The 18,015-nt window shown below is 46.7% G+C and overlaps 1 protein-coding gene across 1 annotated transcript in view; it reads right to left on the bottom strand.

The window, feature by feature from the left end:
- The window catches only part of LOC144137890 (lysosomal alpha-mannosidase-like), an 83,032-nt gene that overhangs the window by 18,496 nt on the left and 46,521 nt on the right, over positions 1 to 18,015 (bottom strand). Inside the window, exons 18-23 of the mRNA XM_077669905.1 lie at positions 16,772 to 16,898; positions 14,476 to 14,555; positions 12,350 to 12,538; positions 10,956 to 11,074; positions 6,034 to 6,138; positions 4,570 to 4,759 (exon numbers count right to left, since the gene is read on the bottom strand). Coding sequence (XP_077526031.1) covers positions 4,570 to 4,759; positions 6,034 to 6,138; positions 10,956 to 11,074; positions 12,350 to 12,538; positions 14,476 to 14,555; positions 16,772 to 16,898 — 810 coding nt within the window. The remainder of the gene's footprint in view (positions 1 to 4,569; positions 4,760 to 6,033; positions 6,139 to 10,955; positions 11,075 to 12,349; positions 12,539 to 14,475; positions 14,556 to 16,771; positions 16,899 to 18,015) is intronic.

Here is an 18,015-nt window from a genome sequence, read left to right as displayed (position 1 = left end):
CTGGAAGGCTTCAACAATAAAATGACTCCAGTGAACGTACTTCTGCTTTGGTTTAAATGGGCAGCATGTGAGCATTGATAAGTGCTTCGCTGTTGACATTTTTGTTAGACAAAAATAGGCTTGATCAGGCACTGTAGCAAGGCTTCATGAAAAAACACAGGAAAGGAACTGGACAAAAAAGCTGCGAACACATGGACACTGTTCATCACAGCACCTTTCCTTGTACTTCAGTACTGTTATTGTCGCTGTATTTTTCCCCAAAATATAAACCAACTCGCCCAGATTCACACCTTCAGACAGAAAGCAAACATGGTGTTTGTCAATGACAAGTGATTCTATCAAAATTCCCTGGCTGTGAAAAAAGTCAGTGAGTAGCTCTACTTTCTCTGCACAGTCTGTGGTGTGAAGTTCCTTTTCCAAACAAAACGCAAGGGTTTCTTGGCACAATACACAGAAAAAATGCCAAATAAGCAAGTGATGCCTTCTAGCACTACACTGCAGTCCTGCAGGAAAGCCAAACAACCAAGTGATCTTTTTGCTTGAGTGCAAAGCTCTGCAGAGAAGCCAAGAAAGATTCCTTTTTTGTTGACACCAAAGCTCTGCTGGAAAGCCAAAACGTGTGGCTTCTGTCACTACTGATTTGCTGTAAGACGGGCATGTAAATGTATTGCAGTAAGGCATTTGTTGTGTACATGTCCTTCACACCTAGATAAATATGAACCAGGCTGGCTGTGTAACAAAAACGTCAAGTGAGGTAACAACCAAATGTTTTATGTAAAATGTTAGAATACTGTTTGTTATAAATAGCAATTAATGTTCTAATATGGTTTTGACTGTAGTTAAGTGACCTGTTGGAAATCATAGGCTAAAACTAAACAGAAGCAATGTTTCATACAGCTGCAATCGTGTGAAATAGCAAAATAATGGTTTGGGCCCTAAATTCAGCACGCATGTTCCAGGTGGGAATGTGTTTCTAGAGCACAACAATAATAAAGACATGGGAAAAAAGGGTGAGCTGAGTTGAGTTACCCCCAAAGTATTGGTAGACAGTTAGAATGCTTACAAAAATTTATAAATAGTTTGGATACCCTGAAACAATAGGGGAAACTTCACTTGCCCTGGTTTTAAGTTAATTAGTATTGAGCTTAATGTACCCCACACAACACCATTGAAGAATGTTACGCCTGCATGGACACAGCAGCGTTTAAGGTATAACACAGTTTTATTTGAGCAGAGGTAAATAAGAGAATATTCCATAATCAATCCATTTATACGTAAATTAGAAAAAGTATGGTTTTTGAAGTGAAGCTCGGAAGCATGCTAAATGAAAGGGACGAATGGCGAGTTGATGTTGTTACTAATCACAAATTTCAACTCAACCACCTTGCCGGAAACAAACCCCTTCCATGGAGGGAGTGTGTGTAATCACAAGATTTTTAAAGAAAAGTTTGTGAATGCACTGTACACGTAGGCCAGAAGGTATTTCGACACCCCAGCCGAGGACTCAGAGTCATCAGCGGTCTTTTCTGCTGTTTTGATGATCAAGGGCTGTTTGTTCAGGAACCACCACCTTTTCTCCCTTTGGCCACGATCTTTTTCAGTCACTGCATTCATTTGCTTGCTGTGGGAGCTAGCAAACATGAGGATCACCTATAGGCAGGATTACCTCAGGCTCGCACAATTGCTGGAGAGGCTAAACAATGTTTTCAAGATCCCCAACTGTGAGCTTGCACTTTTTTTTTTTGCGAAAAAAAACAAAGACATCTAGATAGGCCTTTGAGAGCTGTCTGAAATCACAAAAGTGAGTATTTTGTGCCCAAACTGGCCTGCTAACCTCACTAGTCAACCCACTCATTGAATGCCTCGCATAAAAATCAAGAGACTCACTGCATGGGTTTATTGCATGGCATTGTGTGGGTGGGCTTCTGGTTTCCACCTATGAAGCCTGTTGGTTGTGTTAGTGTCCAGTCCTGCTGTCAAACTTATTTTGAGACTTGCACTGCCCTGGAGTAGTCAAGGGTTCGACGAAAGTTCGTCTGGTCAGGCATTGTTTGAAGAAACAGTAAGGCAGTCACTGACCAAGTCAAAAAAGAGTGTACCACCGTGGATTCCTTGGAATTTATGTTGGCCATTAAAAATCCTAGTAAATCGTTACAAGCCCCTGAAGCTGGCTGGCAAGTGGGCATTTGTTTAGCGACAACTGTTTAGGGGCACTGTAGGCAGGCTGTTACAGAGGCTACGAAGAAAAAATACAAGGTTCGTTCATTAAAAAGACTTCTTTGCCCAAAAAACAAATGACATCAATTTTATTGTAAACTTCAAACAAATAAGATAGTACAGAAAATGTGTAGAGCAGTGGAAGTTCCATACACACTTTCCAGCTATTTCTCTATGACATCACAGAATCTTGTTTGTGCAATTTACAGCCACCAACCTAACCCACCGCAAAAAAAGCATAACTGGGCAATTTCAGTGGGGCCTCCATTCCGTTTGATTGTATCACATGAGTGCTAACGTACAGTTAACACACAGATAACTGCATTTACAGTGCACGTCCATATGACGTCACTCGTGCCCATATTACATCAATGCAGTTTGAAATTGGGATGTTTTTCACCATTTCTTTTGGTTAAACGCGCACCATTACAGCCTTGACCTTTGCCTATCAATTACATTTGCAGTGTGCTCGCTGCTCATACCCATGGACACAAACCACCCGCTGAGGCTTTCACGTCCCAGGCACATCTTCAGATTCTCTTTGACGTTGACTATTGTGCCTGCGTAGAACCCATGGGTTTTCATATGCTGGAGACATGATGGTCGGCCAAGTGTTATACCCTTCCTGTTACCGTCTGTACAGCTTCTTCTCTGACCCTATCGGCTGGGTGTCCTGAATTAAGTCCCTTTGCATGAGGGGAATCAGTAAAATCTGGCCAACATAGCCACATATACAGAGACGTGAAGGTTATGCCAATGCAGCAGCTATGGCATGAAGCGCCTAGCTAGTGTACCTTTTGGAGGACCCAGTTCCTAATTTGTCATAGCATCATGTGTGTGCCAATGTGAGGAGCTGAATGCATGATGGAAACTACCCAGCCACAATCTGGGCCACGGGATACGAGACTGCCAATGTTCTCACTCTTTCACATCCTTTGTATCGCAGATGTATTTCTGCCACATTTTACTGTAGTGAAATGGCTCACCACTACAGCTACAATAATTTCTTCTGAAAAATCTTTTCAAGCGCTGAATACCATGCATTTATGATGCAAGAAGCTCATGATCACCAGACTTTTCCGCGCACAAAACGTATTTCGGGTAAACAATTTTAAGCCACAATTCAATCCACTCGAAAATATATACAAAAAACGCGACAAACTGCCGATTTTCGGGTCTTTTTTGCTAATCTCCTTAAAGGGGAAACTACTGTGCTGGGTTGTACGCGGTACATGTGTGGGAACACCAATGATTACCTTTTCTAGCTATCCGTGGTTTGCACTTGTAATGCGCACATGCGACCAGTAAAATATCAGTGGCCGCGTCTAGCCTACGTCCTGAGCACTGTTCCGCGCTGCTGTCATTTTGAAAACACACCCCGATTTCAGGCCACCCATTTAAGCATTCTGAACTTGCCGTGGTGCAAACTGTTGATAGCAGATGCCGCCGCGCGGACATGCCGCAGCAGGCTCACATAATCACGCTCGGACGGTGTCTTCTTATGTGGGTTGTTCAAACGGGGCCACTCGGCTGCGCGATGTCGTAGATCTAACGCAGGTACCATCGGCATAGAGGCAGGCACCATCGGCAAAGGCTGGCTTGGTCCCCGCATACGGCAAAGTTCTCGCACATTCTGATAGTGCTTCTAACTCTATCAACTCTGCTTCATCTACGTTGTCGACCCAAGAAATTCAGGCATTCAGGGCTTTCGGCACTTTCGGATACGCCATACCGCCAGCAGCGGCAGCATCGGCGGCTATATGACGTCACTATGACGTATTTATGACGTCACGCAGGGCAGGAGCCGCTGCGAGGGGGCTAAATCTCGTGCCCCGCGCGGGGTTCCAGACGCTGCCTTGTAAAAATACCGGTAATATTATTTACGAAACCTGTGGCTTGCGTTTCTCAACATGTCTGCTACGAGGCTGTCGGGTGTGGGTTTACGTGTGTATGTGTGCGTCGTGTGTACGTGTGTGTGTGTGTGCGTTGTTCCAATTTTATTCCTTTAGAAGAAGGTGAGAGCGTCTACATGTGGTACAAGCGAAAGTCCACAGGGACCCCATCCCTGATTAGACCTTGAGTCCCCCCTTCCGAATAAAGAATTATAATAATAATATTTCCTTTAGATGTCTAGTTAGACTGCTTCGTAAGCTGTCTATCAAGCTGTCCGCGAATTGGAACGCAGCTGGAGATTTTTCTGGTGGCGTCATTTTCGTGACGGATATGACGCCGGTGAGATCTTGAGTACCCGGGCATAAAACACTTTCGTGTTAAAAATAAAACAGGGAGCTAGCTGCTTTGGAGCAGTTCTAAGCAGCCCAAAATGACACATAAAAGAGGCTCTGAGCTCACCATGAGCTCGATGGTGCCCTTGTGGTAGGCCGTGCCCCCTTGCGGTCGGTCAGGCAGCACGCTCATCTGGAGCTTCTGGTCCTGGTCGCGCAGGTAGATCCAGGACACCACGGGGTAGTAGTTGGACTGCACCAGCGCGCGCTCGCGGCGGTTCTTGTCGCTCATGTCCCAAGGGTGTGTTCGGTTCGACCTGTGTGTACGGGCGCCAGCAATTCAATGAAATCACTGCCAGGAATACCGAAGCCAAATATTACACCTGCACGTGAAGTAGTTAGCGAAGGAAAGTTTGACATCCACCTAAATGCAGCCATACGACTACAAAGTCAAACTTTCTTTCGAAGAAACATACTCCACCTTGGGGATTTCCCCTAAATATGGTCGATTAATACCTGACCTTTGAGTTGTTGATCAATTCGGTCTCGCGCTACAAACGACCAGCCTCCTGGTTAGCTCAGTTGGTAGAGCGACTGCTCCGGTTAAACGGTTGTCCCGGGTTCGAATTCTGGACCAGGTCGATTTTTCTTCAACTGCGAAGTTTCTGAGAAAGCTGTATAGCTTTCCTTTGTAGCCGTATGGCTACTTTTAGGTTGATGTCACACTTTCCTTTGCACAAACTTACTCCACCTTGGGGATTTCCCCTAAATATGGTCGGTGAAGCAGTTAGCTCGCAAATCGCTGTAAAAGACGCAGAAAAACCAACCGCGCTCTCTTCAATTCTCCTCATTATGCACCCCCAGCATGGCGCAAACGACGTCATTGCGGCCATGGCTGTCCTATTGGCGGTCGCGGGTCAACTTCGCGGCTTATTTCTCGCATTTCCTGCGACGATTCGCCGTCGTCGGCGCTGTGTACTAACTTCTTCTATGCCTGAACCGGTACGCACAGTTTTGGCGTTTCTTTTGTTTTGAGTGCGCGCGGAGTTTGAGTGACGAACTCAATACTTCCCTTTCAAGGAGAACACTCGACAACAAACGTTTATTGCTTCAAAAACGCCTTACCAGCCTGAGCGCGCGCTTGCGAGCAGACAGCCATGCCTGCTTTTTTTGTCGCACCATACCGGAAATAGTCCCCTCCACGTTGCGGAGAAAAGGAGAAAACTTTCCGTCCTGTATATGGAAGGCCGCTGAAGAGAACGCCGCGAGCCGCCCCCCCCTCCCCGCAGCTTTCGTCGCATTGTCAGCGGTCGAGTTGAGAGGGAACAATTATGCGCGATTTCTCATCGCGCGTAGTTTCGGTGATAGTGAACGGATTTCATGATCCTTGGGGGAGGAGATTGCCGGGACAATAGACTTTATCCCAAAATACATTCCGATCAGTCGATGGTAAGTGCTGCATGGTCCCTTTAAGCATGTGTGCATCAGACTCAGCGTGGAAGTCAGGCTCAGTAAATTAGGCTGACTCAGTAATTAGGAAAGAGGCTGCTTCTTTTTTTTAGATTATGTACAGCAGTTCTCTTATACTTACTTTCTTTGCAAGGTCTGTCTGCCGTTAGAGTCCGTGTAGAAAACGCCGTTGTTGGTCAGATTGGACTTGAAGCGTGTCACAACGTCGTAGCCTCGTATTGATGGCCTGGAAGAAGTGGTTTTCATTTGTCTTTGAGACAAAATACAGGAAAAAAACTCTTACAAAAGCCCCGAGAGATCGTAATTACAGTCCATTGCATAACCAATACTGTATGTTATGAATGCAATTATATCTTGAAAGACGGGAGGCTGTCGCTCCGCCAGGTATCTTCGCCTTTTCACCAGCTTGCCAGTTGCATTCTTCGATAGTTTCACCTTTCCTTCAATCGGCATAAAATGGTGTCATATATCCGATATAATAATTATGTGCCGCCGGTACGTTATATAAACATTTTGAAGTGGTCTGGACCTACCCAAAGGGCTGCCATACTTTCCCGTCTGCAAAAATCTAATGTCTGTCTACGCGTACAAACGCCCGTACTTCCGCCCGCGAGTATCCTGTTTGACAAGATGACCGAAACCCTTCTACTGCATGCGAACACCGTCTACGTATACTTCTACGTCAAAAACTACCGGCTCCAAGATCATGACCGAGGGATCTCCCACAGTAGAGCTTATCGTCCGACAAGACGACGACACCGCGCAAAATGTAGAAAACATTGTTTCCCGCTTAAAAACCACTGGTGAGTATACTCGGGTGCAAGTTAAGAACGGCAAAGGAAGTTCCTGCTCTGCCTCATCACCGCAGCCGGATGTTACTCCACGCGGCGCAAGTAGTGCGTTACAGGGAATGTTTTGAACATGGCACGAGCCGTTTTCGCGATTTTTTAACTGAATATGCTTATAAACTACTGCAGCGACGACAAATGAACTACGTGAGAAAAGGCAGATGATCTCACGCATTCACAGCAATCTCCTTTTAAAGAGCACGCGCCCGCTGACGTTCGGGTCCGTCGCTCAGGCGGAGTGATACCGTACATGCCGTTCGTAACTTGTTCCCGAGTATAGCAGCCTTACTTCCAAGGAAGCTCGAGGAAATCTCAGTAGTAATAGTACTTTGGTTATGACAGTTTTGTTTTAAAAAATGAACCGACGTCACGCATACAATGCACTGCTCTTCGTGTAACAAAGCGTTGCAAATCTTAGTGTGCATAGTTACTCAGGCATACGCTGCGGTGTCAACCGACACTGAATTATTTGTCCTATAAAACTGCCTTCGAAGCTTGCCGGGTTCACGATGTACGATAGAGATTGTGGCAACGGAGGCTAAAGAAAAATTACAGTTCGCTTATACCTCTGTGTTCCTCACCTGTGGTTTAAAGTTATGCCTCCGCTTAACGAATTCTCGCTTCCATGAAAAACTTTGTTACATCGCGAATTTCGTTAAATGACGCTTCCGCACAAATAAGATATGGAAGCGGGAAAAAATGTGGCAAGTAGATGACCATTATACCGAAATTGGACTGGCTCAGGCATAGATCGGGGCCTAACGAGTTGCTAGTGAACGTTACGACAGAGAAAAAAAAGAAAAGAGCAGACTTCTCGTCTCATTCGTTAGTCGTCCTGGTTTATCCCATTCCCTACAATCTTCATGTAGGGAACAGCCACCTACCTGCTCCCTGCAAAGAAAAAGAAAACTCCCACCTCCCTTCGCGGGAACCCCTGTGTAGATGCGACGCATAGTCGCAGCGGCGAAGGGACCGCGTTTTATAGCGCGCATAACGTTGAGGGGACTGCGTAAGCCGGTCCCAGTCGATGACGACGTTGGCGTACTTGTAAAGCGGCGTGGACTCTAGGTGTTTGAGCCAAGCGTGGATGTTGCTTCGCTGGAGAACGGCACACCGGTTATATGCGCAGCGCGCCCGAAGGAGAGGAAACCGCGGAAGAGAGAGTACTGCACATGCGCCGGCCCCAGCGCGTCTGCCGCGGCTATGGCGCAACACAATCCAACACAATACACTTTAATCCAATCCAAGCCGAGCCAAGCCAATCCAATCCAATGCCCCTCGCGAGAGAGTGTTCGCTAACGGAGAGGAGAGGGGGTGATCGGCGGAGAGCGCAGCTGGCGCGGCGAGGAGAATGGGGGAGGGGCGGACAACGCCGCCGACGACGACGCCGGAGGGACAAGGCGAGTGAATCAGATGCCCTGCATCTAAAATGCAAGGAAGCTCACACTAACCCGTAAGACTTGAAGGTAGTGAAGGCGGACGCAACCTTCACGACCACCACGGCGGTTTAAGACCACGATTGCAGCCAATTTGCTGCTTCTTCGCAGCCGCAACGACCTTTACTTCATAATTGCTGCTATAAGTGTGAGCTTAGTTCATTTGTTTGGAAGCGATAATTATGGGACATTACACCTTGGAGGGGCGTACGCTATAACGCGTCTTTCTCGTTCCAAGCAAGCGTTGCCAGAATTACGGCGAACGCTGGAGTCTTTCTCGTTCCGAGAAAGCGTATCCATGATTATGGCGAACGAGTTCTTTTTTGTGTGTAGGAGGGGGGGAGGGGGGCATACTTGGCCAATCTTCATAAGTGGGCAAGCTTGACTTGACAAACGTGCGCCGGGGACGCTGGGCGGTCGTCGCGAGGCACGCACACTCGAGCGCTCGCCATTTTCCTGGGTTTTTTAAAACTGTCGTGCGGTCGCCGCGAGGCACGCGCTCGCCATTTTTTTTTTAATTTTTAACTGCGGGCAGAAAAATTGCGATTTGCTATAACAGATTCCAAGTGTGCGGAAGGGCAGCGGATCCGTACAAGAACAAAACGTTTTGCAATAACTCCAAAGTGGCAACTGTCGAATAAATGCTTAAGCCGTGATGCTGTACACAGAGCCTCCTTAAAGTCGGCCTCACTGTCGACAGATACAGTGCTGGGTAGACATTTAAAATAGGAAGGCACTGAGACATTTGATTAAATAACTCTATGGAAAAGACTACCTATGGACTCTAGACAGTACCCGACCCCTTTAACTTTTTTTGTTACCGTGCCTATTCAAAATCGTTCAATTTGAACGATACTTTCGGAGCACCTTTTCATAGTTTTCCAGGCGTTGCTCGAACAAGTAAAGGTGTTTGGAGTTAGATCAGAAAGTGGCCTTTCAAAATCAGTTTTGTTTTCATTTTTGCAACAAAAACGTGATTTTTGACACTCGTTTGAATCACCTGAGTGTAAAAAGGGGCGTGGCCATCGCGCGTCACCGCTACCAACGAAGAATGTGTGCCACTCGTAATTATTCTGCATCAGCGTTAGTTTTTTTGTTATCAGGGCATGAATGATGAACCAGCAAACGATTTTCAATCGTCAGGTTTGCACTCCGACAGTAATAACCCCAGAAATCGGCTTAAAATGTCAAGCAGTGCCTGTTTGGAAAGCTACTTTAAAACACTTTAAAACAGTTTCGGTTTCGTTTCTTCATCGCGAAATTCATATTTAGCGCTACTACGCAGTTACCCAACTTCAAGGCTACCTGCCATGACGCCTTGAGCGTCTGCGACTGATCCCCGGACAAAGCATACTGCTCCTGATTTCACCGAACCCTAACCCGATTTCTACGATAAGAACTTCAGATGCAAGTCAAAAGATCACACCCAGTCACCAGATATCTGTTCCGATGAGGACAGCGCTTCAAACCGGCCCTACACACTGCCAGCTGTCCCCCTTCCCGTTTCGTTTCCATACGAGGGTATCTCCGGAGGTCTAGTGTTGCTGCTTAGTTGAACTGTCTAATCGGATGCAGTTTCGGATAAGTTTTTGTACTGTTTCATTTCAAAAATGTTAGATGGCGCTGCAATGGAGGAAGCTCGTAGTGCTGATCTTTTTTTATCGCGCCACAGCTACTCGGCCAAAGTTTGCAGGGCGCGATTCTAGCGCATCGCACCTCATTCCTGCAAGCAAGGCTACAATTGCGAGTCGGAAGATGATAATAAATCTCAACTTTATGTTTTTAGAGGTAACTGAACGTGAACGTCAACAAGCATCAACCACGGAGTTCCGTTTTCAACTTCATGCATGTTTTTCCGCATCGCGTGTTTGTCCCAAATATTGTGCTGGCTGTAAATTCAAAGTCAGCCATTGACAAGATGTTTTTACTTTATGTGGGGGAAAATTGGTGCCTCTGATAATCTTAAACCGCCAGATTTCTTCCATGGAACCACCCGAAATTGCACATTTTGAATTGGAGGTTGGGCTTCACCGCATGACACGAGCACCGCGCGTTGTAACATTTTTTTGATATCTGAAAAACTGTTCCGCACACGTCGACATTCTTTCTAGGGCCTGTTTTTGAAATGTTTCCCTACAAAACGTATATTCTAATTTCTTTCTACTACCGGTGGTTTGTTATATACAACTCCTTTTTTATCATTTTTTCGACACTTTGACAAAAATTTCGATTTTGATATTTTTTTCGCAACTATGATATATGAAAACTTTTAAAAAACTGGCGTCATTGGAAAGGCCGTAAATATTCTGCATTTCGCGTTTCTGTATTTAGTACTTAACCAATTTTTTTAGCAGAAAAAAAACGCTTTCTTGAACAACTAAAAATCGGCCAATTTTCCCGCGGTAGCGAGAGTTAAATTCTGGTGTAGTCCAAATGCTTCGATTATAGCACATTTTCCATAGACAATATAAGAAAATTGACGTCAAAGTATGATGACCCAAAATACCCTTTATTAAATACCTCTATAAAAGCCCACATAACCATAAACATCGCTATATACCGAGCTTCTGAATGTCGGCTTCACTATCATATAACACACGCATTGCAGGGGAGTCATTTTTATGTTTCAATATAAGGAGTATCATAATAAAGTCTAATAGCGTTTTCGCTTGCGGCGACAGTGGGACACAGACCGACAGACCACCTTCTTCGTTGAACCCACATAAAAAGAGGCCGACAGGAACAGTGACAACGCTTACGACATGGGGATGGGTCCGACGATCCAGTCGAACTCGATGTAGTCTTGGTTAATGTACAGCCGGATGACCTGGCTTAGCCACGGGTTGAACCATTGGTGCACCTCCTGTACCACCGTGCTCTGCGGAGTGAGGGGGGCATCGGCCAATGAGAACGCCCGTGGGAGGCGGGTGATTCAAACATATACTCGAGTGAGCGAGCCGCAATTTTTTGATCGCTATTATAGCATTACATTGCCTGTTAACGGATTGCCTAAGAGTACATACAATGGCGGTTAGTTATACAGGGAACATAACAGCGGGCCAATCAGTACGCCCGTGGGAGGCGGGTGATTCAAACGTATACTCGAGCGAGCGAGCCGCCATTTTTGATCGCTAGCATTACATTGCCTATTAACAGATTGCCTAAGAGGACATACAATGGCAGCTAGTTATACAGGGAACATAACGTAATAATGATCAACCTAAGACAGAATCCAAGTTGTAACCGAAGAAAGGGCGTGGAAGAGTCGGCAATATAAAACACAGATCATTTTATGCCTCTTCATCTCACTGAGGCGCCAGCCAAAGTTGCCCACAACATGAATACTTTTGGTTTAAATGCTGGAACAATTACTGGAATTTTTTACCATTCTACGTCAGTTGGACGCCTGCACCACAGAACCGGAAGCGCAGCTGGATAATGATGCCACTTCGAATCTCGCGCCCTGGGGATCAAACATCACTGTCCTTTCCGCATGTCCTTTCCGCCATTCATCTAGACAGCTTGTCTCGGACACATTCCCTCTAGGCAGTCGTGGCACTCCGCAAGGAGCCGTACTGTCACCATTACTCTTTAACCTTGCAATCACAGACATCTCGAAGAACGCCAATCTTTCCAGGCTAAAATGCAGTGCAATGCTTCGAAGCAGTACGTAGCCACATGTTAAAAGAAAGGTATATGAAGATATCCTTTCATTATGAAACGGTGTTGGAATGTCTCTATTGGCTCGTGTCAAGATGATCGTGTCTATTACGTGCCCGTATCAGGTCGGGAAGCTTCAGGAGCCATATTTCTGGGTTGTTAGTTCCCTCGTGGAACAAGCTACTTTGCCACTCGGGTCATCGGGCTATGCACAGGATGTTGCTGCTTCAGAGAAATTAAAACACCATTACGTTATCTTTTTTCCTGTTCAGGGTGCTTGGATGAAACTTCGGTAATGTTAAAGAGAAAAACAAACAAACTAGGGTGCCTGAATTTATTCGAAGACGCCAACTATGGCCGCCCCACAGCCTGGTTGTTGCTCCGGGACATCAAAATCCCGAATTTAATATTTCAGTTCCATTTTCTAGTGAATCAGTTAACACTAGCTGCCAAATTAAACTACGGCTGCTACTGAATCGAGTGTCCCGCTTACCGTTACGATCCGGCAGGTGGCGTTTCCGTGGAACTCTTGCGCGGTGGGATGCGTGGGCGCGAACAGGTAGTGTCCAAACTCCGAATTGTAGGCGGCGAAGGACTGCTCGACGGCCACGATCTCGTTCTTGGGCAGCAGCGTCACGCGCTTCAGGAGGCAGGTGCCGGAGTCCACAGCCACTCTGTACCACTGCGTAGTCACGTAAGGAGCAAAATACAAAAAAAAAAAAAAACTGCGTATCTACTTGTTCTGCTGCAAATGTCGCCGAAAGACGGTATACTTCGGCCGTCCGGCGCTGCAACGGAACTGCATCTCTTCTCTTCACCTCCTAACATCCGGTTTCTTCCACTGCCCTATAGCATTTCGTATGGTTAATGCAATGCCAATTTTCTCAATTCAGTTCAAATTTCACGCGAATTTCCTGCTCGAGCAGTACTAGGGGGAAGAGCGTGCAACGTGCCTTTTTAGCGCGCTTGTATTTGCTTTTGTAAGAATATATTTAACGTGTATATACCCTTAAAAAATTACCGAGTATCTGCTCCTTGCCTTGCAAATGTCGACGAAAGGCATAGTCTTTCGTCGACATTTGCCAAGTCAATGCTTCCCTTCGCTTTCCCGCTCACCTCTCATGCTGTTCCTCTACCGTCGCGCTCCTCCCAAGGTAAACACGCGGGAGGTTTGCTAAGTCAATTTAAATTCACCACGTTCCACTGCTCCAGGCCGAGTGCCTCGATTCCAGCGCTGTCGTATACGGCGGAGACGCGCGTGAATCGAGGCGCCCTACTTCAACGTTTATGAAACCACGTTGCCCTTCTCCACGTGCGTCCCAAGCGGAACGTGGAACCTATCTAGTAAAGCTTTCGTAACTGTTGCCGTTTGATTTCTTAAAATGCCGCGAGAAGCTATAGTGGCGCGGGCGACAGCAAGCGACGAAGTGAATCTTTTTTTACCCAGCGGATGATTTCATTTGTTATCGCAGAAGTCAAGCATCCATGAATTTTTTATAAAGGAACACTGCAAATATAACTTATGTATTGATTTTCTGCCTAACATTTGCGTACTATCTGTTCCTGTTCAACAATGTAGACAAGTATGAACATTGCCACCGGACTTAAACGTTTAGATTTGGCGGTGGGTAAATAAACCTATTGTGCAACTTCTGTTTCACTTCTGTGGTTTCACTTTGGCCGGATGGCTGAATCGAGTTACAAATAGAAGTGTCTATTCTACCCTATTGACTGTTGTATTGATCTTGACGTGTTGTCGTGAACTTTCGAGGATGTGACCTACAGTGGTCTTTCAGAGTAATTGTGCTTCTAATAGTGTGAGTACTAGTGAACTGTGGAGAACTGTGGAGTGAACTGTGTGTGTAGTGAGTGGTGTAGTGAGTGAAGTGACACATGTAGTGTGTACGGTTTAGGCGACCCGTGTAGTATTGAGCACAGCGGGTCTTTGTATCGGCTATTAATAAATTTTCTTGAGAGTTACATAGGGAAAGACAAACAGACATACAGACAGACCAAATTTTCGCGTTGAAGTAGCCTCTCTTTGTCGTCTTTAAAAACGTTGCTTCTGTTTTGTGCTGACACCTTGCCACAGACAGAAATGGTGTTTCTTTGGCGCTACATAAAGTGAAAATGTATAACCCATGTATGTCAGTGTTCTTAGCAGTTTGGAATAGTCTTGCCTATGTAAAATGCTTGCTGAAGAGTTGTTTAAACTTTCTATCGGGTGGTTGAATCGAATGACAGATAGAGAAACAGACCCGATTTGCGCGTTTGCGTATACCAAGAAAGACGTCGTTAAAAGCTAAAGAGCAACATCTGCTTTTTAGAACTGCAATAGCGAGCCAAAGCGAGTTTTTTAGTGAAGCGTGTTGTTTAGATGTTCTACCTTGCCTACGAAGCCAGGCCGAGCTTTTGCTCGTTCTGAAAGCGACTTGCCTTCCAAGCCTATAGTACGTGCCGTCATCTTCCCCCTCCCTGTTTATGCTCCAAGGTGCCCTCTGCTCCTCCCTCACCTTAACAAGATCTCACTCTGGACTTGACTTTCCCCAGTGTAGTGAAGGCAGGCTTGGCAAAAAAAAAAAGAAAATGCTTTACGCCTTAGGCAGCTCAGCGGCTTACCTTGTTGCTTAGGATGTAGTCGGTCCCGGAGCTCAGAACTCGTTCGCTTGCCTTTATCTGTTGCCTCATCATTGTGGTTCCTGGAAGGAATAAGTCAACTCAGATAGTAAAAAAAACCCGAAAAGGCTGCAAAGTTTACATCGGGGTGTCACGTACATCACGGAAAAATGAAATGCGAACACGAAAATATGATTGATTGATTGTAGGGTTTAACGCGCCGACGCGACGCAGGCGATGAGGCACGCCGTAGTGGAGGGCTCCGGATTAATTTTGACCGCCTGGGGATCTTTAACGTGCACCGAAATCTCGCACACACGGGCATTTTTGCTTTTCGGCTCCATCAGAAAAGCGACCGCCGCGGCCGGGAATCGAACCCGCGACCACGTGCTTAGCAGCGCAACGCCTTAGCCACTAAGCCAACCAGGCGGTTACGAAAAAATGAACCAGAACACACAAAGAGCGCGATTTCTTTCTGTGTAAGTGAACTTCTCACGTGGCTTTCTTACAGTAACGAAACTGCAAATGTTCCCTTCCAAATATACCACTGGCGAGCCATTATTTTACCTCAACTATCCATATTCTTTGATTTTGCGTGTTCCAGTTCATATTTGCGTGTTCCAAATCAAAACTGCCGGGCATGGCCCGGCAGTAAAAAGAAACAATAAATAAGCAAACCCATACACGGTTCGCGGCATTATACAGGGTGGTCGAAGTTCAGTCGACAGGTTTTTTAAAAATTATGCGCTTAGATCTACATCAAGACCACCTCTACAATATATGGTTATGCGCCGGGGGGGGGGGGCGCAGAATAAGGCGGTAATTACTGATATCGGTGGCCTACTTAATTAAAATTGAATAATTAACTTTTGAGCGGCTCCAGTAAGCAGCCATGTTTGCATCGAACAGGTAGACGCAATCGAGCTTCTACGCTGTTTCATTTGGCGGAATTACCCGCCGCGGTGGCTCAGTGGCTAAGGCGTTGCGCTGCTGAGCTTGAGGTCACGGGTTCAATTCCCGGCCGCGGCGGCCGCTTTTCTGATCGAGGCGAAAAGCAAAAACACCCGTGTGTTCGAGATTTCGGCGCACGTTAAAGATCCCCAGGTGGTCGAAATTAATCCGGAGCCCTCCACTACGGCGCGCCTCATTGCCTGCGTTGCGTCGGCGCGTTAAACCCCACAATCAATCAAGATTATACGCATGCAAGGCCTCGAGAACAGGCGTAAAGCTCCTCCCCTTTGTCACAACTGGGCGGATGCATAGGTAAAAGTGATAACTGCCTCTCTTTCACTCTCGGCTGCTAGAATCACGGAACAACAGCGGTTCCGACCACCGCAGTTCGCGATTGCGCAAGCCAACACTGAATGGGTGCAAGTTACCACTTTTGCCTATGTCTCCACCCCACTGTCAAACTAAACACCGCACATCACAAAAGTGAGCAGCTTTGGCCGGTTCTCGCGGCCTTGCATGCGTTATCTTGCGAACGGCAATTTAACTTTGCAATTCGGTATCTAGGAGTACGGATGGGCTAGAAGAATTCCACCAAACGAAACAGTGTAGAAACACGACGCCGTCGAACTTTTCAATACGAACATGCCTGCTTACCACAGCCAGTAAGAAGCTAACTAGTAAATTTCAATTAATTTGGACACTGACATCAATTTATATCTCATTCTGTGCCCCCCATAAAGCATACCTCACTGCAGACGTGGTCTTTACGAGATATAAGCGCCTCATTAAAAAAAAAAACCTGTCAACTTAACTTTGATCACCCTGTATACCTGCCACACGGGCACTGTCAATCGCGATTGAAGTGAATCGGGATGGAGTTTTCGAGCGTGCTCGACGCACTACCGCTGTTACACGGCCAGTTTCAATCGCGATCGAGAAGTTGCACTGGTTGCACTCGTGTACGTCAGATGGCGCTAACAGTGTACTTGCGGCCGGCGTCTGGTAACTTCGCGTGGTCGTAGGTATACGTCACTATGTAAATGTTACCGCACGCTTATTTAGGTAAAGTTATTTGACACAATTTGTGGCGTTAGTTGAAGTTGTCACCTTCTGTGCCATTACTGAGCGGGGACGAGAGTTTCGCCGCTTTCGCTCGATCGCGCATGAGAAACCAGGATTGAGTCGAGCGGGATCGAGCTCGATCGCGATTGAAACTGCCGTGTAGCAGCGCCCGATCCAGAATAAGCTCGATCCGGATCGACTCAGGAAGTCGACAGCAGGCTTTTTAAAGGCTTAAAATTTAGATTCTCAATTCTTTTAAGATTTTAGCGCATGCCGCTGCTCTCACCTCTAAACCTTTGCACGAGGAAGTTGGCCACTCCCAGGGGAGGCAGGGCAGCCAAGAAGACGAGGTCGTGGAACGAGGTGCTGTTCCTTTCGGGAATGTGGAACAGCGCGTGCTGGATGGGAACGATCTGGGAAAGACGGATATCTTGTTACGTGACACTTCCACAAGAAGTTTGCCGGTGCACGCGTGGAAGATCGAGGAAGAAGGCAAGGTCGTTGGTCTACCAGCTTGCGGACGGTGCGCTTATGCAAAACGCATGTCTATGAACGTGATTTCAACTTCGACTTGAAAACTTCCGAAACCGGCGCGCATTCCTCTTTAGTACCCGCGAATGGGATGAAAAAAAAAAACAATAAACACAGTGAATGCCGCGCGCACGCAGGCCACAAACGCGCGCGTATTCTGCGCGGCGAGTCGGGCGGAGAAATCGGCGGCGACGGGACTACAGAAACAAAGGGAGAGGGAGGGATGCCGGGAGGATGGTGGACGCGAACGAAGAGAAAAAAAAACAAGAAAGAAAAACCTTGTCTACATTAGGCGAAGGTGTGACATAAACTGGCGACCACCTGCAGCCGCTGTTTTAGCGGGGAGGACATTCCTGGTCTGGCTACCAAGTAGGTCCGCTAAAAATTGGCGGGAAAATTTGCGGGTACGCCAGTCGAAATGCTACCGTTTTTTGTAGCGTAAGCTACACTGGCCGAGGTTGAGCAGTTTCGCGTGGACCTTGAAGGGCCGTGCTGCGCAAGCGCGAGGAGCACTGGATTGGATTGGATTGAATTGGATTGGATTGTCCTGGATTGGATTTGGATTGTATTGGATTAAATCGGATTGTATTGGATTGTAAATTCAATCTAGTTGGCAATTGGAGTACGGTTGTGTAGAGAATAGGGTCTGCACATTCGCCGGTCTGCGCGATACAGAGGAGTGACGTCATAGCCGCGGCAGAAGCACTGGCTCCCGCGCGTGCCCAGCTGTGCGCCTCCGTTGGGCAGTAGCCAAGTATTACGCTGCGCCGAAGCAACTTGATAGCCGTTTCGCGTGGCTCCCGGAGAGCCGTGCTGCTCATGCGCGAGGAGCAATGACTGGGCTGGACTGGATTGGATTGATTGGATTGGAAATCGTTTTAGCAGCTGTAAGCATGAAGGGTGTTTCATTGCTACAAGAGCGCCGCGTATATTTACCTCAGTTTGAAGGATGCCTTTTAAGCAAAAGCTCTCTTAGTGAGACCGATAGCGTTCTTCCAA

This window comes from Haemaphysalis longicornis, unplaced genomic scaffold, assembly GCF_048455015.1.
Source record: "Haemaphysalis longicornis isolate Haplotype H1 unplaced genomic scaffold, Haemaphysalis longicornis Haplotype H1 scaffold_5, whole genome shotgun sequence".
NCBI classification, from domain to species: domain Eukaryota; kingdom Metazoa; phylum Arthropoda; class Arachnida; order Ixodida; family Ixodidae; genus Haemaphysalis; species Haemaphysalis longicornis.
The sequence above is the reverse complement of the archived record's forward strand: the minus strand, read 5'-3'. Positions and strand labels throughout refer to the sequence as shown.